At 38.5% G+C, this 27445-nt stretch overlaps 1 protein-coding gene and 1 long non-coding RNA gene across 2 annotated transcripts in view; one reads left to right on the top strand and one right to left on the bottom strand.

Moving 5' to 3' along the window:
• The window catches only part of actn3b (actinin alpha 3b), a 37165-nt gene that overhangs the window by 3821 nt on the left and 5899 nt on the right, over nucleotides 1-27445 (bottom strand). Inside the window, exons 2-16 of the mRNA XM_044185005.1 lie at nucleotides 11940-12054; nucleotides 11439-11558; nucleotides 10394-10480; nucleotides 8979-9066; nucleotides 8682-8760; nucleotides 7844-7925; nucleotides 7320-7405; nucleotides 6969-7061; nucleotides 5792-6022; nucleotides 5165-5312; nucleotides 4204-4354; nucleotides 3007-3115; nucleotides 2662-2802; nucleotides 1624-1806; nucleotides 785-919 (exon numbers count right to left, since the gene is read on the bottom strand). Coding sequence (XP_044040940.1) covers nucleotides 785-919; nucleotides 1624-1806; nucleotides 2662-2802; nucleotides 3007-3115; nucleotides 4204-4354; nucleotides 5165-5312; nucleotides 5792-6022; nucleotides 6969-7061; nucleotides 7320-7405; nucleotides 7844-7925; nucleotides 8682-8760; nucleotides 8979-9066; nucleotides 10394-10480; nucleotides 11439-11558; nucleotides 11940-12054 — 1848 coding nt within the window. The remainder of the gene's footprint in view (nucleotides 1-784; nucleotides 920-1623; nucleotides 1807-2661; nucleotides 2803-3006; nucleotides 3116-4203; nucleotides 4355-5164; nucleotides 5313-5791; nucleotides 6023-6968; nucleotides 7062-7319; nucleotides 7406-7843; nucleotides 7926-8681; nucleotides 8761-8978; nucleotides 9067-10393; nucleotides 10481-11438; nucleotides 11559-11939; nucleotides 12055-27445) is intronic.
• Nucleotides 24007-27118, top strand: LOC122870661. Its single transcript, XR_006376642.1, has 2 exons — nucleotides 24007-24080; nucleotides 26638-27118. It is a non-coding gene; the product is annotated as an uncharacterized LOC122870661 (long non-coding RNA).

Below are 27445 nucleotides of genomic sequence, written 5' to 3'. Positions count from 1 at the left end.
CATACTAAGCACATTAAAATGCATTTGTGTTTTACATGAAGTCCTCTTGCTCTTGTATGATGTCTATGAGCAGGAGCTAAAAGTAAATCATGACATCTAAACTATAAATTGTCTGACAATTACAAATTCAAAAGGAGCATATCTTTACATAATCCCAAGACTGTTTTGTTTACCTGTATTATAGTGCATTATATTTTTTGCTTAGTACTTCTATTCCTGAGTGCACTGACGTGATGGTGAGCTGCTGTAACAAAAGAGTTTCTCCTTGGGGATCAATAAAGTATTTCTGATTATATTTTATTGTATTAGATTTGATTAGATTCAACTTTATTGTCATTACACATGTACAAGTACAAGGCAATGAAATGCAGTTTAGGTCTAACCAGAAGTGCAATAAGCAAGTGCAGGATAGAGCAGTATTGTGAAAATATTTTACAAGTGGTACTATGGACATTTATATTATTACTATAAACATAAGTATACTGATGTATATGTACAATACTGAATTTGACTGGGCAGAACAGTATTGCATTGTTGTTTTATTGCCTTTTTATACTCTTGTTCCTTGGTTTTACATTATTTCACTACAGGAATCAATAAAGTTTCATCATTATATAATAAAATGTCAAAAGATGTAAATATTCTTCATGCTCTAATGTCCCAACTAGAAATTCCAAAATAAATACTTTTATTGTATTTTGGCAGCTAAAGAGATTCTTTCAGCTCAAATCTGACTGCAGTTTTCTTTTCTGACAGTCTGGTGTGTGTTACAGTAACACTTTACCTCCATCTTGGTTTGAATCCAGGGTCCGATGATGTTGGCCTGGGCAGCAAACTGGCGCCTCAGTCTCTCGTTGGCCTGCTGTCTGGCCACTTCCTCCTGGAGCATTTGGTCTCTGAGGGGAACAAAGTGCTTCACCTGCAGGTGGATAAATTAAATACACAGTCACAAAAGCTTCTTCTAACAGTAAGAGAAACTAAAGCTGTGAAATTTTACTTTATATTTAGATGTAAACGACTCGCATACTAAAAACCAAAAGATGAGTTGTTTTACATTTTACTCAAAGTGCTGCTTGTCTTCCTGCTGCATCGACTCTTTCAAACCCATTTACAGTCAATGGATAGCAGCAGTGAATTTAGTTAACATAGAAGCCATATAAATTTAGTGATGTTTGCAAATGTATCTACATAAAGTTGTTCCAGTCCAGCCTGTTAAGTGATTAACCAGTTATTTCATGATTCCCACAGAAATCTATTTTTTTCAGCAGTTGCTCAGATGTGTGTCACACTGCGACTGCACTGACAGACTGTGTTCTGCAGTTATTTTGATTTTCTGAGAGCTTGCAGCCAGCAGTATTCAGTGTCACTCTAACCTAAATGTACTCTAGTATTTCTGACCTGTCGCTATGTACGTACTGTACGTATTATTAGCCAGATGACCAAATGCAGCACACAGAGTGTGACATTTCCTGTTTACATATCATCAACTTACACAAACCAGAAATAAAAGCCGATTCAGAAGGCGATCCTGCTTAGTTTTGGATAAATTATCTAAAATAATGATTAATCAGTTATTTCCCATGCTCCTCCACTATGAATCTGGCATGGTTTGATTTGACTCACAGTGTCCCACTTAGTGCTGATGTCCTGGGGGGAGAGGGTGGTGTAAGGGTTAATTCCGGACAGCTTGATGCCGTAGGTCTGGGCGATCTTCAGGATCTCGTTGTGGATGCCCATAGTGGCCATGCGCTCCTTGTCGGCCTCGGGCAGAGTGGCCTTGAACTGGTCGTGAGCGGTGATCAGACTCTAAAGGAGAACGGAGGAGATTCACAACATGGACAGTCAAACGTGGAAGACACAGTGTTTGACGTTGACTTTTTACTTAAATAGTGAGAGATTGTCTTGCTTGTGTTTCCCATTTATAGAATATATTTTGGGTGGCCCAAAACTCATTTGTACTATTTCTTCCTTTTGAATGGACAGAAAAGTCTGCCTGAACAGTGCATTCATGTGCAGCTCAATGACTTCCTAAGTCAGAAGTTAGCTCAGGAGTGAAATCTGCAGCAAACTCTCAAATGTCACATGCCAGAGCTTCACATCCCATGGGGGTCCCGCACAGCACATAAAGTACACTAACTCCCTGGGGGAAATACTGATATACATTCCTGTTTATTCTTTCCTTTTATTACTGACTCTTAAAGATTCCTGTCAGTGCAGACATTTAGGTTAAAGTAGAGAACCACATTTCCTTAATCTTTATTTTTTACTTTTCAGGACAATTCAGATTTATTCAGGTAAACTATCAATTAGAGAAAAGTGAGATCCTCTTCTATCGATTTTATGATGCATGTAAGTGTTCTTCACCAACAGAATGACTGCATGTGGAGCTCTTAAAGCTAAAAAATCTAATATAACAAACAATAGTGAGTTAGCACGTCTTAAACTAAAAAGGTAAATGACTGCATAAATGTTTTGAAGTGGGTTGTGTCATTTATTTATATTTTCTGGAATATATTTTAATGCCCTGTAGGGCAATAAGATGTTTTGCAGGACAAATAAAAAAGTAATTACTATTTGACACAAGTCTGATTACAAATAAAAGACAAACATACAGATAGTGAAACATTAAAAATATATAGGGGCTGTGTCATCATACTGTACCTGGATCTCCTCAATGCTGTGGACAATGAACATGTCCTGCAGGTCCTCCATGGCTCCGTCCATCCAGTTGTTGAAGGGTGCCGCCCTCTTGGCAAACTCCAGGTACAGCTGGTCAATAGTCTCCCACAGCTTCTCCACACGCTACAGACACACAGAGACTCATATTACAAAAATAACGGTGTGGACAGAAGCACTTATTATTATGAAAAGATTAAACTATATTACAATTAAACAATTATACTGTAATTTGTAAACTGATTTTATTTCAAAATGGACTTAGATGTATGAAGAACCCATTTACTACTGTAATCTTAACTACCATACTGCCAGTGTTTCAGGGTGTACCTCCAGTGAGTCCCTCCTCTTCTGGGTGAGGGTACCCAGGTTGTCCCACTGGTCACAGATGCCCTGGCAGCGGGCATTGACTGTGGCAGCATCATGGTAGTCCAGCTCACTGGAGGAGACAACAGAGTGAAACACAGCGCCATTAATCGTCTATAATCAACTGACAAATCTGTTATCAAATTTCCATCTAATGTATATTCTTGATAGTTCAGTTCCTTTCCAAAATGAGTTGAAAGTGTATGTACCATTGTCATTTAATCCATCAGCATGAACTTTAAAATGTAATCCATTATAGTTACTCCCAACCTCATTTCCAACATAATTGTAAAAAAATTAATAAAATAATGTCATCAATATAAAGGTAAATGCTCTCTCAAAACTTTGTGAAATTACTTTTAAACATCTTAAGGTAAAAACAGATAAATTAAAAAAGTGAAAATGTCAGTTCAGGAAATGTACTGTTGGTTTACGAACAAAATACTTTCAATGTCAGATTTTATAAAGAAGCAGATCACCTGTCACCCTTTAAAGGCCCTCTGACAAACTGTTCCCTGAAGTTATACTCCCTCAACATCTGGAATCATACCACATCAGAATATCTAATGCCATTACACGCACTGCTTTTGAAGTAATGAATAATATATGATGGGTGGCACGCATTCATATTCAGCATTATGATGCTGAACAGCTCATATTATACTGTACATAGCATCAAAGAGATCATCTCAAAACTATCTGTGCAAAAAGCCCTGAGGAATAAGGAAAAAGTGAGATCAGAGGTTTCTGCTCTTTCATGCAACCATCCTTTCATCTTTTTACCCCTCTCATTAATATGCTTTCCACGTATCTGTTGCATTTTTTGTTCTTCACTGAATTCACATCCTTGTCTGCTTTCAACACGACCATTAGGAGTCCTAAAAACACTTCAGTCGCTCACTTTCTCTTCTCAATCTAACATAATCTCTATTCTTATTCCTCATTCCCTCACATTTCTTCTCCTCCCCATCACTGTTTTTTCCTGTTTCTTCCCATGTCCTTAAATTTAGAAAGTCCCCTAACACACACCTCTATTACACTGACATAATACTAAATGAAACTGTAAAAAAAAATACACTGAACTCCACCCAAAAGCTGAACAATGAAAATGTACTTTTAGGTCAGTTTCCCAGCCTCCCTCTCTCTGTCCTGGCCTCTTACTTTAGCTCCTGGGCGATGGCAGCGATCTGCTCCACTCTATCCTGGTGAGCGGCAAGGTCGCTCTCGAACGCCTCATGCTTCCTCATCAGGGCTCTGATCTCCATCAGAGAGGCCGACTCGTAGTCCTTCTGGGACAGCAGGTCCTCCTTACCTGAAACACACAGATGTTTGAAGGTCAGGCAGTGAAATGTTTCCCCTGCAGATCACAGACTACAAGCTTTAAAATGTGTACACTTTGGTCCTTTGGTCTTTTGTCTTCTCTCCACTGCAGTTAGCCCTTTTCTCTGACCCACTATAGCATTTTATTATCCCCATAAATTACTGCAGATAGTTTTATCACTGTATATTATTTTATTATGTAATTTATCACGACCTTACCAGTTTTTAATGATTATTCTAGGGCATTTTATCCTTGTTAGACAGTGTAAAGTGAGGAGATGCAGAAGAATGGCAAAATGAAGGGCTACAATCTACAGAGGTTTAAGTCCCCCTCCACTGTAAAATGTGTTTGCTTATTGTTACTACACTTGGATGTTTGAGCTGCATTATGCAGAATGATGTATGTGCAGAGTTTGACACTAGAATCATGTTTTCAAATTCATCTGCTCACCTTAAATCTGAATTTAACATGTGTACATACAAACATGATTTTGTGACATCACAACTAGTCTGGAGGCCAATCGGGGTCCAATATGCAACTTACACAAGTGTGACGTTGAAACTTTAAACCTCCAGTGCACAAACACTGAGAATTGAGCGGGTAAACTTTTGAAATGAAAATATATGTATAGTGTAGAAAAACATAAATGCACCTTAACCAAATATGTTTCCTTGTTTTTCCTCTCCAAAATGTATTTATTAATTGTTATCCCTTATTAACCATTTGAAGGTACAACGGGCAAACACACGTCAGACAATGACTTTTGCTTGCACGTTTATCGCACCTTTCTGTCGTCCCTACCTGCAGTCCAGGACTCATGCATAGCGCACTTCTGCTTGAACTTCTCAGCAAGGTGATCAAGTCTCTCCAGGCGGCGGATCTCGGTCAGCAACCACTCCTCGTAGCCCTTCTCCACCTGCTCCAGGCCCTTCCAGGCATTGGCAATATCCTGGAGGAGAGAGAGGGTTTACCATTACTGTATGTTGAGAACAAGAGTTTTTACCTGTTTTATTGACACTTGTTTGAGTGTTCAGAATGTGAATAATGAAATGTATGCCACGAGAACATTTTAATATCTATGTAAATTTCTGAGAAATTCGAAGTGCTCCATTATTAGCAAAACAAAAGTGCAGCTTCTATTTGCATTTTGGCTCACTTCAAACCCAGCTCAGTATGTTCTGTGCTCTTCAAGTTTTTCTTTCAGCTGATAGCATCAGCTACTTGTAAAAAAACCTTTTTCATTTTAAATTTCTGTGCTGGGTGAAGACTTTGTATATGTAGTTAAGGAAACAGTCTTATTTTTGTTGGATCACAAAGCAGGGGGTTTTGAAAGGATTTTACAAGATTTAGGGGATGGAAAACAAAGCCTGAAAATCTACAATGACACTGTGCAGGAACAATAATAAGCTAAAAATCCGTCCTGCTCACCGACACCATCTTGCCCTCAGAGGGCATGAAGGCGGGCCTGTTGCTGAGCCTCAGCTTGGTCTGCAGGGTGTTGAAGTTGATCTCCAGCTGGCATTTTTCCTGCACGCGGGGCGGCTTGTGGATGCGGCGGTAGTCACGGAAATCCTCCAGCTTCTGCTGCATGGCGCGCATGGTCTGCTCCGCCACGCGGTTCTCCAGCCAGGGGATGGTGCGGCGGATCCATTCCAGCAGCTACAGGAAGAAGGGAAATTTGAAGATTATTTAAAAGGTTTGGTTTATTCTTGTCTGTATTATTTATGATGTTTTATATCCTATATATACACATCTTTCTTACATCCTACTGCCCTGTAACTGTATTACTTTGCCTTAACACAAATTTAAATACTTCAGAGCTCTGTCATGTGTACGTCTTTAGCACAAAATGTCTGGATTTGGGTTCATTCATGTCTCAGGTGGTTCATTTCATTTGTCTCTCTGTTTCTTTACCATTCCTCTACAAAAAAAAGTATTTTAAAAATTACACAAGTACTTTGTTGTTGTTTTTTATTTTCTATCTTAGTTGCTGTTGACCTTCTCTTGATCCCTCTTAACTGTTTTAGTAATTTGCAGATCCAAAAAAAAGAGTTTGCTTTTTTCTAATATCTCTTTAATCATAAATTGAACATTTACTACTGTGACATACTACTGTGGCTGTGGAAACTTGTGATGCCCCATTTGTCATTGTTTTTGATATTTTATTTATTCACTTTTTTCCAAACAGCTGAGCAGGTTATTGGCTTTAATATTTTTCCAGTCAGGACTTCTGCAGGATTTTGGGATACAGCACTTTGAATTGCAATCAAAAGCAAATTATGTTAAACTGATTCTAACAGGTTATATATATTGCTAATCTGTGCACACATTACTGTATTCCTCTATACTGTCATAATTTCTGTATATTGTTCTTGGCTGCTCTTTTGAAGTTTCTATGACTGCAACACTTTGGTCCTTCATTTATCTTCATACTATTGATTTGCCTGCAGTGATTTTACAGCTGTGATATGTGAAGTCAGTAGGAGGATGAGAAAGTTTAAAGAGAAGCAGTGAGTTTAAACTGATGAAACATTAAAGTGTTGTTGCAGAGGAGGATGTGCAGGACAGACAGAGTGGGAGTATTTGGTTGCAGGAGTTTTCTCACCTCGCTGGCCAGCTTCTCGTACTCCTCCATCAGTTTCTCATTCTCCTGGTTGACGGCCAGCACCTTGCAGATACGGTTGGCAGCTGTCTCAGCCTGAGAGAGGGAGGCAATAATATAAATTAATATACAACGTGTCATAACCACTAAGATTAATACATCTCTCACATTTATTCATTAGGATTGCTGTTATATCATGTTGATGGTGTTTTATGCATCATCTGCTCTAATCAATGAAAAAGTGATAACATTTTGACATATGCTGTTACACACAAAGCAACTAGGTCCAATGAGCCTTTCAAAATATTAAGCTATAAAATATATACACAAGATAAAAATAAAATATCATCTGACCTGCTCAGCGCCAGCAAAGGCGTGGTAGAAGCAGGACACATAGGTCATGATGGCCTTCTCATCAGGTTTGGGTGTGTTCACAATATCTGAGGATGGAAAAAAATATCAAAGATAATGTTAAAAAATAAAAACAGCTTTTGAACAGCCATCCCAAGTGAGGAAAATGATCATTATACCTAATGTGTCATTTATTGTGGCACCTTAATATTTTGTAAAGCAGCTTTGTTAGGTTAGATTTTTAAAAGTATCATGAAATAAAATTATTTATATGTATTTTCAATTTAAAATGTGATGTTCCTCATTTGAAAATAAAATGATACACACAAAATGATTGCTAGCGTGAAGTAAAGAACATTATGATTTACTTTTGGTTGAATTTCAAGTAAGAAGCCTCTCGTCTGCCATCATGTACTGTACTCTGCTGCAGTGGAGGTTAGCAGTGTGTGTCAGCACAGACAAGTTCCTGCAGAGGTTTGTCATTCTGATTGTTGTTTCAGGATTTTGTTTCAGTTTCACAGCCTCACCTTCAGCATCAAGCATCTTGGGGATGTCCAGGAACTTCTCCGCCACCTCGAAGGCAGTGTTCAGGTTACCAATAGGGTCATCCTACAGGGAGACACAATTACTTTAAGACATGTAGGACTGCACTGGGTTTGTCATGACAACGCGTTATGATACCGATTAGACAAGAATCATAATAACAGCCAGTGTCATAATCCACACTGAGACGAAGGAAACAGAAATGGGATTCATACACTGTCAATTATAAATACATTTTTTAAAGCAATGTTGGCTTTGGCAAGCAAACAAGCGTGTGGATCTCATTTTTGTTTCCTTCTTCCATTGTTTTTTATCCAGCACCTGTCAAAAACGTGTTTGCTTTCCTCTTTGACCATTGTGAAAAGGAACACAGCTCTGGATTAAACATTAAATACTTTTCTTCTATTTTTTTAAATGGTCAAATTGAAATATTCAGTATGAAATATCAGATAGCTGTGATCCAAAAGTACTGGTATTATCTACTTTTAAAATCCCATAAAGGTCCAACAGTACACAGTGGTATATTACTTACTTCAAATATGCACTGGCTTACCTATAAGGCTGTGAATTTGGACACGCAAGATACCAAATCTTTTGCACTGGGTTATCACATACTAGACTGCATATCTTGCAGACGCACTGTTCATAATACAGAGTATTTTCACAGAATGTCACTTGAAATGCAAAGAAACTAAGTACTGAAATAAAAGATAAAAGATCTTTGAACAGATTCAAGAAGACTGATTGTGATGCTGAGTATCAATCATCATAATTCAGTACGAAGAGAGGAAGAAAGGAAAAAAGGAAGGAAGGACAGGGCACCTTTCTCAGTTTGGAGTAGTCAATGAGGTCAGGTCTGTGTCTGTGGATGAGGGCGCACAGAGCCAGGCCGTCTTTCCAACTGAGGAAGAGGAGGAGGAAAAGGAGAGGAAAGTACACATGAATGAAAAGAGGGAGAAATACCAGAGAGCAAGGTGGGAAGATTCATGAGACAAAGGAGGGTGAGGACATAAAGACACCAACAGATTTGGAAAAGAGATGGAAACATGGTAAAACATTACATTTCAGAAGATGATTGCAGTTTCTTGTTAATACCACAGTTCGGCGCTGTAGACCCACCTGATGTGGAAGTTCTGCACGTTGACGTTCCTGTAGGGGGCAGTCTTCCTCTGGCACCACAGCAGCAGACCCTCCTTAGCAGAGGTCTCTGGAAAAAGTAAGGGAGGGAGATAGTGCGCATTGTAGCACAGATGAAAGACATTATTTTATTCAAGCAATACAAAAAAAATAGGCAAGGAAAAAAAGATTATCAGAGGGAGAAACAGAAAGAAAGAGTAAAATAGAGAGGTGGACTGAACTGAAGTGAAAAGTGGATAAATCATGTAAAGAAACCCCAAAAGAGATGCTAAATGGTTAGGATGAAGATCTAGTATGAAAAGGGGAGCTGCTATATTTGTCTGATTACAGTAAACAAACTTTACTTTTAAAGTCAAGCTAGTGCAGCGGGTAGTAGAAAGATATCGTTTCCACCACTAGTGGAGAGAAGAGTTATCAGAGGTCAGAAGGAGGTTGATGGCAAATGAAGTCAAGCTATATGACAGCAGAAGATATTGAAGAGCGGGAGCAATAAAAAGAGAGTTAAAGAAGATGACTTGAAGGTGAGGGTCATCAGAGGTGTGAGGAAGGACAGCGTGAACAAGGTCCAAGTCTTTTTAAACAAGAATTTATTGTGACTTGACCTGCCTGACAACATTAAGGTTGAATAAAATGGCATGAGGTGGAGATAAAGTTCAGGGAAATTGCAACAAATCACACAGTGAATATACATCAGTAAAGTCTGAGTGGACGCTTGCTGAACTGAGACTCTGTTCAAATGTGACTGATGAGTGAAACTCTACATGTAAATAAGAAAAAAATTGTATAATTTGAATGAGTATTCTGTGATGTTTGCACCTTTGGCCCCTGAAGTGGGAAATTTCGTATGCTACTTCAAGACAAAAGAAGTATTCAGTGTGTGTTTGTAAAAACATCAAGTGGAAAAACTGATTTTTTTGGGTCTGTATGTAGTGCTCATATGACAGATGTGGTGATTACAGTCAGAAAGAGTGCTCTCATTCTCATTTGGACTACTAACATTTAAAGGAATAGTTTGAAATTTTGGGAAATATGCTTATTTGCTTTCTTGCTGAATTGGATGAGAAAAATGATAGCACTCACATATCTCTCTGTTAAATATGAAGCTACAACCAGGTGCCAGTTAGCTTAGCTTAGCATGAAGACTGGAAACAGGGAGAAACAGCTAGCCTGGCTCTTTCCAAAGTACCAACTTCCACCAGAACCTCTAAAGCTCACTAATTAACACGTTATATCTCATTTGTTTAATTAGTACAAAAACACAGTGTAAAAAAGTTGTGGTTATTCCTTAAACTATTAAACACCTTTAACACAAAAACATGTTACTTACGTTGTTTTTAATGTTAAATTAATATGCTAATTATAAAAGTCAATGTTAGTTTACGTAAACACACACACACCTTCCACAGAGATGTCCTGGATGGCGAAGCGCAGGATGATGGTCCATATCATACCAAGGGTCATCTTCACGTTACCGTCAACAATTTCTGTAAAACACACACACATATAACTACATCATGGCAATATACGAAATATAAAAGACTAAAAGCAAGCCTCTCAGTCATGACTCTCTAAAGGTTAGAAGTTCTGTATCTGCTATTGCAACAAGTTTAATTGTACGCCTTTTAAAGCTATTGCTGTTGAGACTAATTGTATTTCACGCAGTCTGAAGGCTCAAAAGGAATCTTGACTGCAATTAGAGAGAAGAAAATTAAAGTCACACAAAAATTCACTAACTGCTTTTGAAGTGCTGTGATGTGAATGTTGCACGAGTGAACCTCTCAGCGTGTTTTCATGAACTCTCAGTCTGAACAGTTTTTACCTGCTGAGCGTTTAGTCAGTTTAACTTCAGAGTCGAGCAGATTTAGAGGCCTAACTAAAGTCAAACATTTTCCACATACTCCAGTTCAGTAACTGTTGTTTTTGTTCTCACGCTACAATATCTCTCTTCTGTCTTTAGTATATCCCATTTGCAGCTATTTCCCCATTGTTCTCTTCAATCTTATTCAATAATAAATGTTTTAAATGATAACATTAATGCCACTACAGTTTTTTTTACCATTGCAATTATGTATCTAACAAAATAGCAAAAGTCAACAAAATAGCAGAAAAGGTCCTTTTATACAGTGATTTGATCCAGCTTCAAATATATATGCTCACTTAAGAGTAAATTACAAAATTTAAGAATTAATTAAAAAACACTTATGTATTGCAGATAATTCCTCGTGTTTGTTGCCAGTTGGGTGAGCTGTAGTTTACTTTCCTGTCACTGCCAGCTTATCTGAATTCTGATGCTCTGAACTTCACCAGCCATCTGGTACTCAAAAACAGGTCCAAGAAATGCAAATACTATGCGACCTTGGTATTAATTAAAAGAGATGAAAATAGGTAGCCGAGGGAAGAAAATAAAAGAAGGGAAGTTGTTAGTCAAAGCCGGACTCTCACCCTCAGCACCAATAGACACCAGTTTGACCCCCTTGCTGCAGATGAAGTCCAGGGCTTTATTCACGTTGGCGATCTTGTGGAAACGCATCTTGCCTTTGTCGGGTTTGGGCAGCCTCTCGCCTGAAAGACAAATATAATATTAATAAGCAATTAATTGTTTAAGTTAATCTTCAAGCAAAAATGTCAAACATTCTCTGGCTCCAGCTTCTCAAATGTGAGGATCCACTGATTTTCACTGTTTTATATCATCATTTTATATCTGAAACTCCTCTCTCCTGGTTCTTGGACTGTTGGTCAGACAAAGCAAAACACTCGATGGACATTTTCTACAATTTTCTGACATTTTTTTTTTTTTAATAGAAAACAACTAATTGATTAACCGAGAAAATATTCTGCAGCTTTCAGTACATCTAGGAGTATACTGTTTAAGCTCAAGAGTTTCCAAGCATCATCATATCATGGATGAATAGAGTATATCGTGTGTGTGTTGATGATATCCACCTGATATGACCTCCAGCAGTAGCATGAGTTTGAGGCCATTTCTGAAATCCTCTTCAATGTTCTCAATTTGTGTCCCAGCCTTCCTCAAGTGGGAGTTACACCAAGCTGTGAAGGTCTGAGAGAGAGACAGGATAAGAGAGGGTTACACTGTCACCTATCTGACTGTATGACAAATACATTCACAAACACGGACAGCAAGCACCATAACTTTACCTGCTACACACAAGAACACACACACACATACTGTATATACACACAGCTTGATGCCTCCCTTTTGAGAGCGGGGTCAAAACTGCTTAGCAAGGCCTGAACTGTCCACTTCAATATGTGACCTTGTTATCGCTGTGGCTGCTGATGGTGAGAGCGCATAGACACACAGACATTTATGTCAATTTGACAGCCACTGTTGACTCAACAGTCCTGAACAAGTTGAATCTGACTTCTGGTTTATGTTATTATTTAGTTAATTTGTTTATTGTCTTTTTGAAAAATCATTCTCTGCCTGTGGGAATTACTAGATGAATACAAAACACTGCAACAGTACAGGGGGATGACTGATAGAAAAATAACGAATAATCTTTTTTTTTAAACATTATTTTTATTGAACTGTATATTTTGGTAACAAAGTAAAACAGACAAACTTATTTGTTTAAAAGGCAAGATCAAAGTCTATGTTGTAGATGCGCCATATCTATATCATGTCTACAAGTTCATGTATCAATTGCAGTTTACTCCTAAACATAACTGGGCCCTGTTTTCATGGCAGTGCAACGACCAACGCAGGCAGCACTCTGACAGTTTAGTGGAAATTGGGTCTTCAATGTTGCGCTGAGAAAAGACGTCTGCTAACTTGGTGATTTTATCAACAAGAGCAACCTTACTACTAATTAATAACACTTAAAATTTAAATAAATAATTTTAACTAAAACACTCTCCAGCCAGAAGATACATTTAAATCAGCATCAAAAATAACATTTAATGTGGTTAACGCAGGAATGCTGGTAAATCCACATTGATCTCGTGAATGAATATAAGTGTTTTTAAATTATCTGTTGTCCACAGCTCCTCCTGTTCATTAAATCCTTGCAGCCATCAGAAGGAAGCAGGACAGATGTGTTGATAAATCTGCAGCCTCCGATTTGAAAGGTGCCATGTCAGAGTGCAGTGCCGTTACGCATGGCCATCCACAGCTGTGTTAACCTTCATTAAATCATGTGCAAACGACAGAACTACAGAATAACCACACACACACACACCTCTACATCATCTCAACATCAGACTGGTCGGTTATAACTTGGTATTCCGCCTGTTTATGCAGGAGACGTCGGATTACCGGGGCTTATTAATCATGCATCATGACTTCCTTTCCAAACAATTTTTCATGATTTATTTCTATTGTTATTGTACTGATCAACTGTTCGACAGACAAACAACAGGTTTGGTGCTGTGTGTTTACGTTGTGCCACTCTGCACCATCCAGAAAGCCGTTATGTTTGACCGCTGAATTGTATAGCTTCCCCAAGCACGATGTCCTGGCCTCACCTATGCTGGAGTTGATCATTATAGTGTGATGAGTCTATTAGTGTTGCAACTCTAAGCCAGGAAGTTACCTGCTATAAAATTTAGACCAACTTTATTTGGTCTTAATTCTGCATTGTGTCGAGCATTTTGCAAGAGTAGGTGCTGCATCTTTCAATTTTAGAAACCAAACTGTTCATTAGATGATGCCACTGTGCATAATGGGCAGAATGCAGATGGTGATGTAAATGGCTCTCAGCAGCTGAGTGCTTGCTTTTGGTCTGTCTGGAAAATTGCTTAATGGTGTCGGTTGTGCCACAATTCAGATGGCTCCATCAGGCCATTCAACTGATCGCTGAATGATATTTTGAGAGGCTTTCATGGTATTTCGCTTTAAATGTGAATATGGGATGTGTGTGGTCGAATTCACGAGTGAGTGTATGTGTTAGGGCTGCTACTGTACAGCCAAAACTTTGCCAGGGTTTGGAGGATGCGTGGGTGTTGTAGAAGCAGAATAAGTACATGAGCTGAATAACTAACTACAGATGATAGTGTGGGCGGAGTGAGGAGAGAGAGACTGAGCAGAGACACAGAGAGAGATGTATAAATTAGCAATGAACCAGGGTTTGTACTCAGTAGGTGACAGCAAAAATATTCCATTTCAGCAGTGTACATTAAACAATCTAGAAATCAAAATGTAAATATCCCTGTATGTATGTGGGTGTGCATTTATATCTGTGTGATTCCACGTGTATCGCCTGCACTTGAAAGTGAGATCTACACGGATGGACAGAGAAGCAAAGCACCAGAGACAGATGGAAAGGATGGTGACAGAGAGAAAGGGAAGAGAGAAACCACACTAGTGACTGAGTGAGAGGAAGTAGAGAAATAGAGTGAAGGAAAAAGTGCACCGTGTAGGGAGACACTACACATCTCTTAATGTCCTCTAGAGCTGAGCTAAACGATTATTTGATCAGAAAATTAATAGACTCCAAACATGACCTTGTTCCAGTTTCTCAATTCTGCTGATTTTCTGCTTTTCTCTGTCTTATGCGATAGCAAACTGAATATCTTTGGGTTTTGGACTTTTGGTTGGACAAAATAAGCAAATTTAAGATATCACCTTGAGCTTTTATAGACCAAACAAAAAACAATTAACTAAGAAATTTCGAATGTGTGTATTGCAAAAAACAGTTTATGCTGGGCTGAGGTAAAATAACACCACATGGTATATTAGAACAGAAAAACACAAATAAATCTGTTAAAAGTACCATATATATCATATTTGGTGGGAAGCAGCAAAAAATGCTGTGATATACCAACAGTTACAGAAGAGCTACAGGTGCTCTTTTCATTATGTAATCTTGACTTGCCGTCTTTGTATTAACATTTGCAGAGTAGTGGGGACACAATAAGTAAAATTTTGAGGTACTTGTGTTTTACTTGAGTATTTCCATTTATTTTAATGTTACTTTATACTTCTACTCCACTACATTTTAGAGTGAAATACTGTACTTTTTATTCCACTACATTTATCTGACACTTTGCCGATAAGTATTTTACATAAACATAAATATATGATCATCTTACAAAATAAGATTACTTATTATAGATGAAACTACCTAAATGTAGTTAAAGTTAAACAAATAACTCCACTTTGACCAGCCACACCATTAATGATAAAGATTCTTTCATATTAATGCAACAAGAATATCATAATAATGATATGATGATATCAATGATGTATTATATATAAAATAAAACTTTTAATGCTTATGTACATTTTGCTAATAACACTTGTGAATGCAGGACTTTTACTTGTAATTAAGTATTTTTATATTGTAGTATTAGTACTTTTACTTTAGTAGGGTCTGAATACTTCTTCCACTACTGGCAGTGACTGCATGCTGACTTGCATTTTCTTTTTTGCAAACTTCGCTCATTTGGAAATAAAATATACATCATCCCGCCTGTAAAACATTCGATTTAAACTGAATCTCAGAATTTGAAGGAAAGAAAGACACTTAGGAAGAGAAAGCAAGAGGCAACGAAGTGGAGAAGTGAGAGCAGTGACAGGAATGCCCAGGCCCTGGTGTAATTTGATGTAAGGGTCTGGAGAGGAGAAGAGGCCGCCTGTCCAACCAGCCGGGGTCCCAGCAGGTGCTTGTCTCCTTTGCCATGCATGACCAAATTTAGACAGTCTCCTAATCCAGCACACACAGGCCACCGGGCCAAGCCAGAGAGGAGACGAGAAGGTGTGTGAAGGAGGAGGTAGTTAACTCAAGGAGCAGGGAGGAGGGGGTGGGTGGGGGCTAAATTAGGTAGAAGAGGAGGAGGAGAAAAGACTGAAAAGTGGAGGGCAAGAAGGGGGAGGGGGTGGTGGAGGCTAAATCGGATTGCTATGGGACACCACCGGACAGCTGAGAAGGCAGGATTCCTGAGGTGAACTGTAAGAGTCCAAGAGGGAGCGAGGAGGAGGAGAAAAAGAAGGGGAGGAAGGAATGGATTGAAGACTATGACGATACATAAAATAATAACTCGAGAAAGTGTGGGTAAGATGAGAGGGGTGAAACCTTGCCAACATCAAAGGAGGGATGTTAGAAAATAAACTGGCAGTAATTGAAATCAAGGATTCACTAACCCTAATAAAGCTGGAGATACAAACATAATGCAGAATTCATTAAATACAAAAATGCCTAACAGAGCACCGGAGGATAAAAACCCCCAAAAAACAATAATAAAAAAAAAAAACAATTATCTGCTATACCTGTGATAGCTAAAGCTCTTATTTCTATTCCTCTGCATGTAATGCTCTATTATCTCTTCCTTTGGGTTTGTTTTAATGTCTGTGGTGGTCTACAGAGTCCACTGGCATGAAGTCACTCTCCATCCTGGCATCACCCCCCTCCCTCCTCTCGCCCCTGTCAGTCCACACCTGTCGGTCTGGCCTGGCTCAGCTCGGCTGGGGCCTTTTTACAGGTCCTTCTTATAAAATGAGGTCACGGCAGCCCTGCTGAATGCCTGTCATAACTACGCCCCCCACGGGGAATCAGGGCTGCTGACCCTCAATACAGCTTACATGCACATACACACATGTCCCTACACACACACACACACACACACACACACACACACATCCCTCTTCCCATTTGAACAGGCTCGGAGCTCTTAATAATGTCAGCTAGCTCGGCTGTCCATCAAAGAGCTGACGCAACCGCAGCGCTGCCTGGAGTTACCGCTGCTAGCCTCAGAGAGGAAGCCATGAGCAAGATACATTTTCTGTTCAGTATCGGCATTTCATATTTTATCTCAGCAAAGCCCTGATGTAGTTTGTTTTTTTTTAAAAAGGGACTTTTTCACTATTAGAAAGAATATACATAGAAGATGTGTTAAATACAACTCAGTGTGGTCTTCAAAATGTTAGCAGGATTGGGAATAAAATCATGCTACTTTAAGCCACATCCTTTGGTCATGCCATGGTTAAAAGGTATTTTAAATAACAAAATAAAACTCAAAAATTTTGTTCTGCATGTGTTACAGTTCTTGTACTTCTGGGGAGAATTCCAAGAACTATGATAGCTAAAGGAGATGAACATCTTAAAACTGATAGTAAGTAATGATGTTAAGTCCTCAGTTAAAAAAAAAAAAATTATAATAATAAAAAGAACTGATCAGGTACATTTGATGGAGCAAATAACATAAAATATGGGATAATGTATTTAAATTCTAAAAAAGAGCTTGATGAAATTACTGTATTTGTAAATCGAAGTATAATTATTTGACCTATGTCTTCAAAAATTAAAAAAAACTTCTATTTTATTTCTATTCAACTCAATTGTTGTTGTTGTTGTTAATGCCTTATTTCCTTCTCATTTGATCTACACAAATTCCACTAGCTAAAACAAAAACATTGTTGCTTTGGAATCACAATTATGTAGATTGATGATTTGTGGAAAACAAAATCTTTGTACTGCAGAGCTACAAGTGCTACCAACTGTAGGATGAACATGTAATCATAAAACAAACTACAATCACTACTAGAAACATTCATAGTTTATTTTCCAGAATTGGTCTTATTTGGTGTCAACTCTGATTATTTTGATTATTTTATGTGTGGCCAGCGTGGTTTAAATTTAAAATAAATCTTTCATTATGAAGTCAAGACTACATTGCTCCTTGGTTGGATTGCTGCTGTCTCACCTGGGATTATATTGTGCTTTCCTGTGATGAAACTCTCACCACAGTGTGTAGACACAAAATGGCCCCCTGCAGTTGACCATCTTCCTGTCTCACTGCTATGTTACAGATGGAGGTACCTGCCGCTCTCTGTGGTGCCAGTCCACACACACACACACACACACACACACACACACACACACACCTCAGCTGTGGCTGACCTGATTATTAGCCCAGAGTGAGTGTTGCTCCGGCTATGTCAAGGTGCTCTTTACACTTACAGAGCTCACTTTCTCTGCCTCAGACCATCCTTTGACACAAAAAGAAAACATCAGACGTTACACTTCTGCTAATGAGATGTATAATTACATAAACCTGCAGGACGGTCTTAATTTACACCTAACCTCTTTGCAATTTCCCCTCACTGGCGTCCAGTCTTTTGCCATATAGGAGTGTGCAGATTTAATTACAGAAGTTTCAGTAGCTGATTTCCCTAATTAGCACCTTCAATCAGGGACGGACGATCTAATTAGGGAAATATGCTGGTGTAGTGTTGTCTGGAATGAAAACTTGCATACTGATCTGGCTTACAGGGAACACTGCCTGAATGCAGCCATCTACAGTTCCCTTTAAAATCGCTATCACTTTGTGCTCAAGTGTTTCCCACAAAACTACTGTAGTGTACTGTTCTTAGTGAAAATATGAGGTCTATGATGCAGAAAATCAGCAGAGCTTTGAAAAAGGGCTAATTCTGAAGCACATGGGGCACAAATGCAGTTTTAAAAAATCTATAGTAATTCGCTTTACTGTATGAAGCCTATATCATCCGCATTCAGTAACTTAGAGAATCATCTTGTGTGCCCATGATGGACTAAGACAGGACACTTTTATTGCATCTTTAAACATTAAGCCCATAACCCAATTCTTTCAAGTCCAGTCAGTTTAAATAAAAGTTCTGATGTAGTACTTAAGATGCACAGATAGGTATTCTGTTTCATTCTCTTCTACTCGTTCCTCTTTTGTGTTTTTATGTTTTGTCTCTTTTTGTATTTGAGCCCATAAACTCACTCTTTTAAGCCTATTTATTTTAACACTCTAAATGTCTACATCATTAGAAAGAGCCTGAGAAAGAACAGAAATATCAGGAGAAAAATGCAAATGCAATTTTCAGAGCTTAAACGGCAGAAAATCTGATAAAAATCTACTGTTTAGTCTGTTCCCTGCGCTTCTATTCTTTGTTTATTCATCTGTAATGTGTCACTATGAATGAATTGCTACAGTACTGTATATCTAAAAAGGGTTTAAGTTGACATACAGCCTGTATGTAAACATTACATGTGCCTTATCTTAATATAACACAGGTATTTATGTCGCACTGCTAGTGTAAAAATAGTCTGCCTGCAAGGTTGACATGGTTGACTCCATTCACACCTGTCCACTACAGCTACCTTTGTCAAACACCTGTTCAGAAGTCATGTCCTGGCCTCACACAAACAAATAACAGCACACTCACAGTCTACACAATAATAGCAGCACATAAAAACACTGTGCTCTTTTGTTCATAAGGTCACTATGTTTGTGATGCAGGAGGACACACGCAAACAAAATGTTTTCAAAGGTAGATCGAATGATAATATATATATATTGTAAGTAATAAAGCTGTATAAATTTAGATTCAGTCAGTCAATTATCACATATCATGTGCAGCTGGCAGCTGAAAAAATACCAAATACTGCAGTGATTATAAATAATGCATATGATGATGTATTTATACTATAAATACAAATTTCCCAAACCTAAATAATCAGTCACATCTTTAAGCCAAAACCTGAAGTCACATTGTAATAATAGCTCCATGATTTTGGACAACCACCACTTCAGTCCACCTGTGTGACAGTAATAAGTGTTTGCACTGAGAAGGTGAAAGTGAAAGAAAACTGCAGCTCCCACTGTCAACAAACCACAGGTCAGACGGTGTAGTCCCTCATTCGTCCAGGAGTGTTCTATCGTAGAAAAGGCTTCAGTCGTAGTCATCTGGACACTGTTTTCAGAATCAAGACGTTTCGGCTCCCATCCGGAAGTCATTCTCAATTGTGAAAAAAATGGGACGGGAGCTTAAATTTCCAGTTCCCGTCCCATTTTTCACAATTGAGAATGACTTCCGGATGGAAGCCGAAACGTCTTGATTCTGAAAACAGTGTCCAGATGACTACGACTGAAATCTTTTCTACGATACCACATGTCAGTAGTTTTTAGAAAGCCTTTTAAAAACACAGACACAAAACACAAAGGGCTCTAGCTCCCCTTTACTGTTTTACTGGATTTTTAAGCAATAAGAACCCATTTCATTCCAAAATGAGATATCCAAATCTTAAATTAAATAAAGCATTTGAAAGAAGTTTACATGACTCTCTTTTGCACCATGTTTCACAATGCTATGGGTTCTTTTAGGAATAAAGTAATTTATAACTTGTGCTTTAAAAAAGTGCTATACAAATAAGTTAGCAAGATCTAGGTCTTACTGTTAATAATGTAAGACTCATGATCATCCTCTACAGACACTGGAAGACAAACTTCAAGTATGTGTTTTCTTTTCAAAATTCATTTACAATGCTGCTTTTAGTGTCATTTACATTGTTGGCTGACATGCAACTTCCCACTGTCATCGGCCACTCTGAAAGTCTCAGTAGGATGCCACGAACTGAACAAAGCTAACAGGCAGTGTGAGAAATGTAACAGGCTCTGTTCATCTGTCAGCAGATAACAGAGCGGAGGAAAAGTGCATAATATGCTCATCTGTCAGGGCTGATGGAGTGCAACTGCTCCACTGTTGAGCTCTACTCTTCAACTGTGCTCCTCACATCAGTAAAAACTCAAACATATAAAAAGAAAAATCTAACATCGATCCATCTGAGGCTTCCACAAAAAGGGGGCATCAATTATATTCAAACATAGATGCCAATAATGGTTCACAGAACTGCTGACATGAAGACATTTTTCTGGATTTGCACACATCAAAAGAGTGTGGAAAACCAACACTGTGATAGCGCTTACACAAGTCCTCAACCATAACACTTGTGACAGATTCAAACAGCCGCCGTAAAACCGTAGCAGCTCTGAGTGGACAAACAACAGTCCCATCAACACTTGTCATGTCAGAGCAAGTGTCAATAAAAAAAAACCCAGCAAGAAACAGGAAAGTTTGCTGTGTATGACTGTAACTGTTTAGATGATTACAGCCTCTTCTTGTCAAGGACTTATGTTCACAAACCAAATCTACAACAGGTGCAGAAATTTGAAAACACATTGTAGTACTGTTGTTATACCTAAACTTGTCATTTTTCTATGCACCTGAAAAGGTGATATCTAAACTTAAACAAAACACAGACAGCACAGGAGTTACATCACATAAAAAAGAATAAAATAAAATAGAATAATTTATATTTAAAAAACAACTTGGGCTGGGTACATTTAAAATCTTTCGGTACGAGTGTGGATATAATGCCTAAGTTTCGGTAATTTTTTGATACCTTCAGGAAATATAAACATGTTTTTCTATAAAAACACTTTTTCTATTTTATAAAAATTCTGAAATGTTAAATGTTGTCTAAAAACATAAAATAGTCTAAAGTTGTCAATTTTAAAAATTTAAAACCAGGAACCATCTAATCAAAGAATAAGTAAGATTACTTGAACTGACATTCCATGCCAGCTTTCAGTACAGTTTTTGATTCTCGGTGTTACAGACATTTCGATGGACACCAAAAAAGGTATCCTACACACAACAGAATGGCTAACTATTTTCTGCGGCAAAGCAAACTCTGTGATGTGGCAACAACATAACGTGTATCACTCGCATGCCATGTTTGTTTCATCTCTGACATCACTTTCTTGCGTCAGGGGTCTCTTGTAAACAACAATTTCCCTGAATTCCTCCGCCGAGTTTCAACAACCAATAAAGTGACAGGGCCATCGTGGAGGGAGAGGAGTTACAACACACAACAGGTGTAGCAGACATTTATGACCCCCCCCCCAGCTCCTTCTCTTCTTCCCCTCGGGATCCCGAACTTGGGTGCCACAGGGACGATTTGGGAAAATGACATAAGAGCCCAGAGTTGATCCCACCACCCACCCTAACACACACCTCTAACAGGCCAACCTGAACTGTCCTGCCCCACTGACTCACCTCTAATCCCCCCATAACGTCTAAACAAATATTACTCATATGGCAAGGAACTGCTGTGAGTAACTTCCGACCAACTTCCTCTTACTTACTCTAGAAATAGATTTGTTGAGGTCACAATTGTTGGTGCAGATAATTTTATAATTATTCATTATTTTCAAATGGAACAATAGACTAAATCTGTGGCCTTACAAACACAAATTGCTACTAGATATTTTAACGCTCACATCTGTGAAAACTGAAATATTATCTTACAAAAAGATTGCTGACATAAGTACATTGTGGTTTTTTATATAAAATTATGAGTCAACTAAAGTCAGTGGTTTCCAACTTGGGAGTGAAAAATCTTGCCCGAGATGATTATTACCAAGATAGGAAAATCCTGTCTGTGGTACACAAAATTGTTTTTTTTTTCTGACTTTTCTCTAATCTTGTTTTTTTATTGTAAATACTGGATAGTTTTACCTTGCTAGGTCCCTAAAAACTATTCAAATTAAAACAAACTAAGAAGGGAAAATCTGATTTTGTTTGGGGATCAAGAGTGGACATTGCTTTGTTTAAAGGGTCACAAAGTAAAACGTAGATTATTTGCTTAGATTCATTTTTTTATAAAACTGACAGATTTATCTGAGAAGTTTTACAAATAGATGGTCTTGTAGTGTTTTAGAGTGAAGCCTACAAATGTGATACATGCGTGCGTCTGTAAACAGAAAACATTGGGCAGATGAAACTGTAACCCTGTAAAATGAAGATTATGGTGCAAAAACTTGAGCTATATAATACACTTTGGGACAAAATTATTCTTAAAAATAGCTACACTGAAAAAGATACACTTTGCTATTAACATGAGGAACCACATGCAAAGGTCATCAGCTTAATTAAAAAATACAACACTGCACAAGCATAGCATAAAACTTAACTGACTGAGCAACACCATTTGCGCCAATTCAGGGTATTATAAAGGCATTCACTTTTATTCATATGTAATCTTATGTTAGTTGGAGGAAACTTAGCAAAGTGAAAATAAAGAGGAAATCAGGCAACTTCTCCTTACTGAATATCATCAACAGTCAGGTCAATTATCAATTCAGATAATATAGAAAGCTTTATTGTATCAAAACAAAATCTTAGTCTTATATTATGTGAACAGCAGTTTCAAGTTACAGTTCAACCTGCTGAAAATGTAAGTGAATCAATCCCCAACATCAATTTATCAGCCTCCCTTTCCACCTCTTCTCTATGAAGGATTAACAGGATAATATCCCAGAGACCCTGCTGACAACAGGGCCACCGCTGGCCTCGAATGCAAGGTCCAAGTCCAAACCCATGGATTTATATCTGTGTTTAGAGGATAAAAGGCCTAGGACACCTCTTCTAGTCAAAGTGTGTGTGTGTGTGTATGTGTGTATCAACCATGTGCCAGATGCCAGTGAGATATACTCTAGGCACAAGGGATATTAGCTGGTGAGAACAGGTGGAGCAGGTGATGAATGACAACAGTCCTCCACCCACAAACACAGTGAGAGCAATGCTAATGTTTTAAAGATTTAAGGATGAGTTTGTAAACAGAAAATCATATTAGGCTCCTTTCTGAAATTTATATCCACAATGCCATACTGTGTTAACAAATCAGATACACATCAAACCACCTGCAGCATTTTAATGTGAACAACTCTATGAAGACATCTGATTTTTGATTCACAGCACACAAGCAAGCAGAGCACAAGTTACACAAACACGAAGGACTGTCACTGTGCGCTAAGAAATAAGGTTATAACAAAAACAAAACAACTTGTGCCGCATGGAAGGACAGCTACTGTGCCTGACAATCCCGTAGCACATCTACAACCCAGGTACTCCACTTATTTTCTGTCTGCGGCTGAACACAAGGGGACGGATGGATAACCTGGTTCAGTCAATCACTTGTTTTGACACAACCATCTGTCTGCGTCGTCATATTAATTGCCTCGGCTCAGTGCAGGGAAACATTGTGTCCTGCTCTGCTCCATTATGCTGCCTTACATTGTGTTCCCCTGCCACATGGTTCCAGGTTGCTGTGCTACCAGAATGATGATGCCAGCCAGAAAAGCCAGCCAAAACTTAACAATGTGCTCCTCGGGCACTGTCTCTGTGTGTGTGTGTGCGCGCGCACACACACATGTGCAGGTGTTCACTTTTCAGAAGCAGCAGCAGAAATGCTGACAGGATGACAGGAAGAGCAGGAACACGGTGCCTCATCTTTCAATTTTTTTGATTTATGGATGGTAAGAAGAAGAATGGACAGGAAAGACAGGACAGTGAAAGCTTTGGCAATTATTTAGAGAAAACAACTACCAATTTTGTGGTAGCACATTGAGTGGCATTTTGTTCCCTTTATCTGATGTCATTTCACTTCGGCAAGAATGTTGTGGAGCCTTATTTGGGGCGGATGATTTAAAATTGTCTGGTATTGTTGATGGTTAGAGAGACTGCAGTTGCACATGATAGGAGGGATAATTCTTCAAGTATTTGTAATGAAAGTTTTTAAGCAAGCTTATGCTTAAGTAATGGCTAACAAGACTAAGAGCCTACAGCCATGTTAACGGCTCTGTGAGGCTGTACTTGGTGCTTTGAGCTGAATGCTAACATGCTCACAATGAGAATGCTAATATGCTGATGTTTAGAATGTAAAATATCTACCATGTTCACCATCTTAGCTTAACATTTGCTAGTTAGCACTGAACACTAAGTACAGCTGAGGCTGATGGGAATGTGACTAAAATACAGTATATATATATATATAAATAAAAATAATTCTACTTAATTCTCCAGCTTATTTTAGTGTTTACTCACAAACTACTTTAATCTGCTCACCTTGCTTTATCCCCAAAAAACGAAACTTGTGTTTTGGATTTTTTCACCCGTAATTCCGTTTTCACAACAGCAGGTGAGCTGTGTGTGGAGGAAGCTTGTTGTTAATGACGTAGCCTATCGAAACGATCAAAACCAACGTGGTACTGAATGACATCAGTACCAACAGGTGCACTTACAAGCATCTTCATGAAAGAAAAAGCAATTGTCTTTTTGATGGTAAAAAACGCGAACATACTTATTTTTGCTAAGTTGGTAGTTACGTATAATGACAAGTTCAAAAGTCATTTTTCATGCCGCTGTGACTTTAAATCGTCAGTGACGTATGTAATAACCCTGATTTTCTGCTTGCACTACCCACACACAATCACCCTTATCTTTCATTGTTCACCCTAACACTGCTATCAGCCGCTTTCTCGTTACACAAGTCAACAGATGAATTGACTGACTGCGTGATCAATGATGGAGAATAAGGGTGAATGTACAGGTTCATTGTTGGCGCCGGCAGCATGCCGAGTCTTTTGTCGTTAATGAGTTCTGGACTGTGGAGACTGACATGAGAGACATAAATTGGTCTAAGTGGCTGTGGAGGATTTATGACAGTGCGGCTGGCTGAGAAGGAGAAGGAGGAGGAGGAGGAGGAGGAGGAGGAGGAGGAGGAGGAGGAGGCGGTGAGTTGTGTCTAATTTCAGAAGGCAAGTTCTTTCTCTGAAATAAGAGGCAAAACTGTCCAGGCATTTCGAGAGTCAGCTAATTCCATTTTAACAAGAACCTTGATCATAAGGACCTGTGTGTAAAACTGATGTAAGGCTGTCTATAGTAACATGCAAGCCAGCTACATTTCCCAGCATTCATTTAGTGAAAACAACAGGTCACTGTCACCCCTGTGATTCTATTTCTGCCACCATTAGAGAACCACAAAAAAGTTATTTACTGCTCTAATCAGATGATCTTACAACTCTGATTTAATTTTGTTATTTGTACATTGTGAAAATGAAGTGACTCCAGATTGACCACATGTGACTGCTGCTGTATGCCTCATGATCCAGGAAGTCCTTGTTTAGCATCCACTCAGAGCTGCTAGCACTAAGCTGTTAACACCTATAGCATGTCTGAGGCAACAGCTAATAAACTTTCTGTTTCACTCTGCATGAAACAGCTGACTATAACAACATTTTCTGTCATTTACTGACTGCACAAAATCCAAACAGGACAGTGGTATGTTTAATTGCTGCTATTAACTATGAAGTTAAATACATGAAGTTACATCTCAAGGTTAGATAAAGTCAAAGATTATAGCATTCTGCTAACATTTTGAACTTTCTTCTTTGTGACAACAGCTTTTTAAGTACATAATGATATCTTCATGACCTCAGTCCTATTATAGGAGACCCATCACCTCAGCAGACTTCCAACTGACGACTGTAACTTCTGCTACCACCTACCTATAAATATCCATAGCATGCAGCCAGCATTCAGCCCTAACAGTATTAGCTTGGTTGATTTTTTCATTAAGACAGGTTCAGTGATCAGCTTGTCTCATTACTACTGGAAACTGAATGGTCGACATGAATACAGCATTTGACAACCTGAGGTGAAATTTTGTAGGTGTTCGGCCTTGTATCCTCTGTGTGTCATTGTCACTGAGGTCACAGACTTGGCAGCTTGTGGCTTTCTGCTTCCTTATAAACACAAGTCTCCATTTTCAACAGCAGTACTGAGCCTGAATAATAAAATAATAATTATTATTATATTATAATTATTATTATTATTATAAATAATAATAATAGCTACAACTGGGATGGTTGCAGATTAATTTGTTGGCAGCACAGATTGCTTTATTCTTTAGTTTTAGTTCAGTTTAGTTTGTCTGCAAAAACACAAAACTGCAGATATAACTGTAATAAAAGTAACATCACTGTCAACCATGCAATTGTCTCTAACCAATCCAACCTTTTATTCTATTTACAGACCCACAGGATTGCTCTGATCAGATCAAGATGGCTGCTCTCACAGCCCATCAATCATCATTTCTACTTTTACCCAGTGGAGTCTGACACCACGGTTGCATCGTGTTTCTTCAAACCGTGTCCCAATCCTCATAAGAACTCACCCACAAAACTCACTGGAAACACACTTTCATGCTAATAAATTACAGTGTATGAGGAATATGTCACACATATGCACACGCACAAACTCCTCAGCCCTTCCTACGGCCTCCCAGGGCTCCTGCGTGTGCACTAAAGTAGTTTATAGAAGCCTCCCTACATGGACACAACTTCTGGAATAGCAACTGCTACTTGATCTGACTGCAAGCTCTCTCACCTCTCCACTTATGTTTAACCCTCGTACACCTACTCTCTACATGTATGCAGATACAGTGCACTGCACTAATTAATGCTATTACTTTGACACAATTCCCCTGGAATAAACTTTTGGTTTGGCAAAGTTTGAAGGACTTCTGTTTTTATTAATGTCCTACTCACTGGACACTGAACTAATGCTAAACACTGTTGTGAGATTTTCTGAAAGTGACTCATAAAAAGAATATTCTTACTTCTAATTTCTTACAGATAAAAAGTGTAAGGCGCATATATTCTTATGAGGCCTGCGAGTGGTGTTCACAGGAGGGGGCAAGGAGGACTCCACCCCTGCCCTTTTTGTCTTGGGTGTAAGCTCCCTTGTCAAATGGAAACCCCATTTTCTTCTCACTTTTTGCCTCAATTAACTACTACTTTGTAACAGACTGTTTGTGTCCTTCTAGCCCAGTGCTCCCTGT

Source organism: Siniperca chuatsi, linkage group LG22, assembly GCF_020085105.1.
Source record: "Siniperca chuatsi isolate FFG_IHB_CAS linkage group LG22, ASM2008510v1, whole genome shotgun sequence".
NCBI lineage: Eukaryota > Metazoa > Chordata > Actinopteri > Centrarchiformes > Sinipercidae > Siniperca > Siniperca chuatsi.
This window is presented reverse-complemented; position numbering and strand designations above follow the sequence as displayed.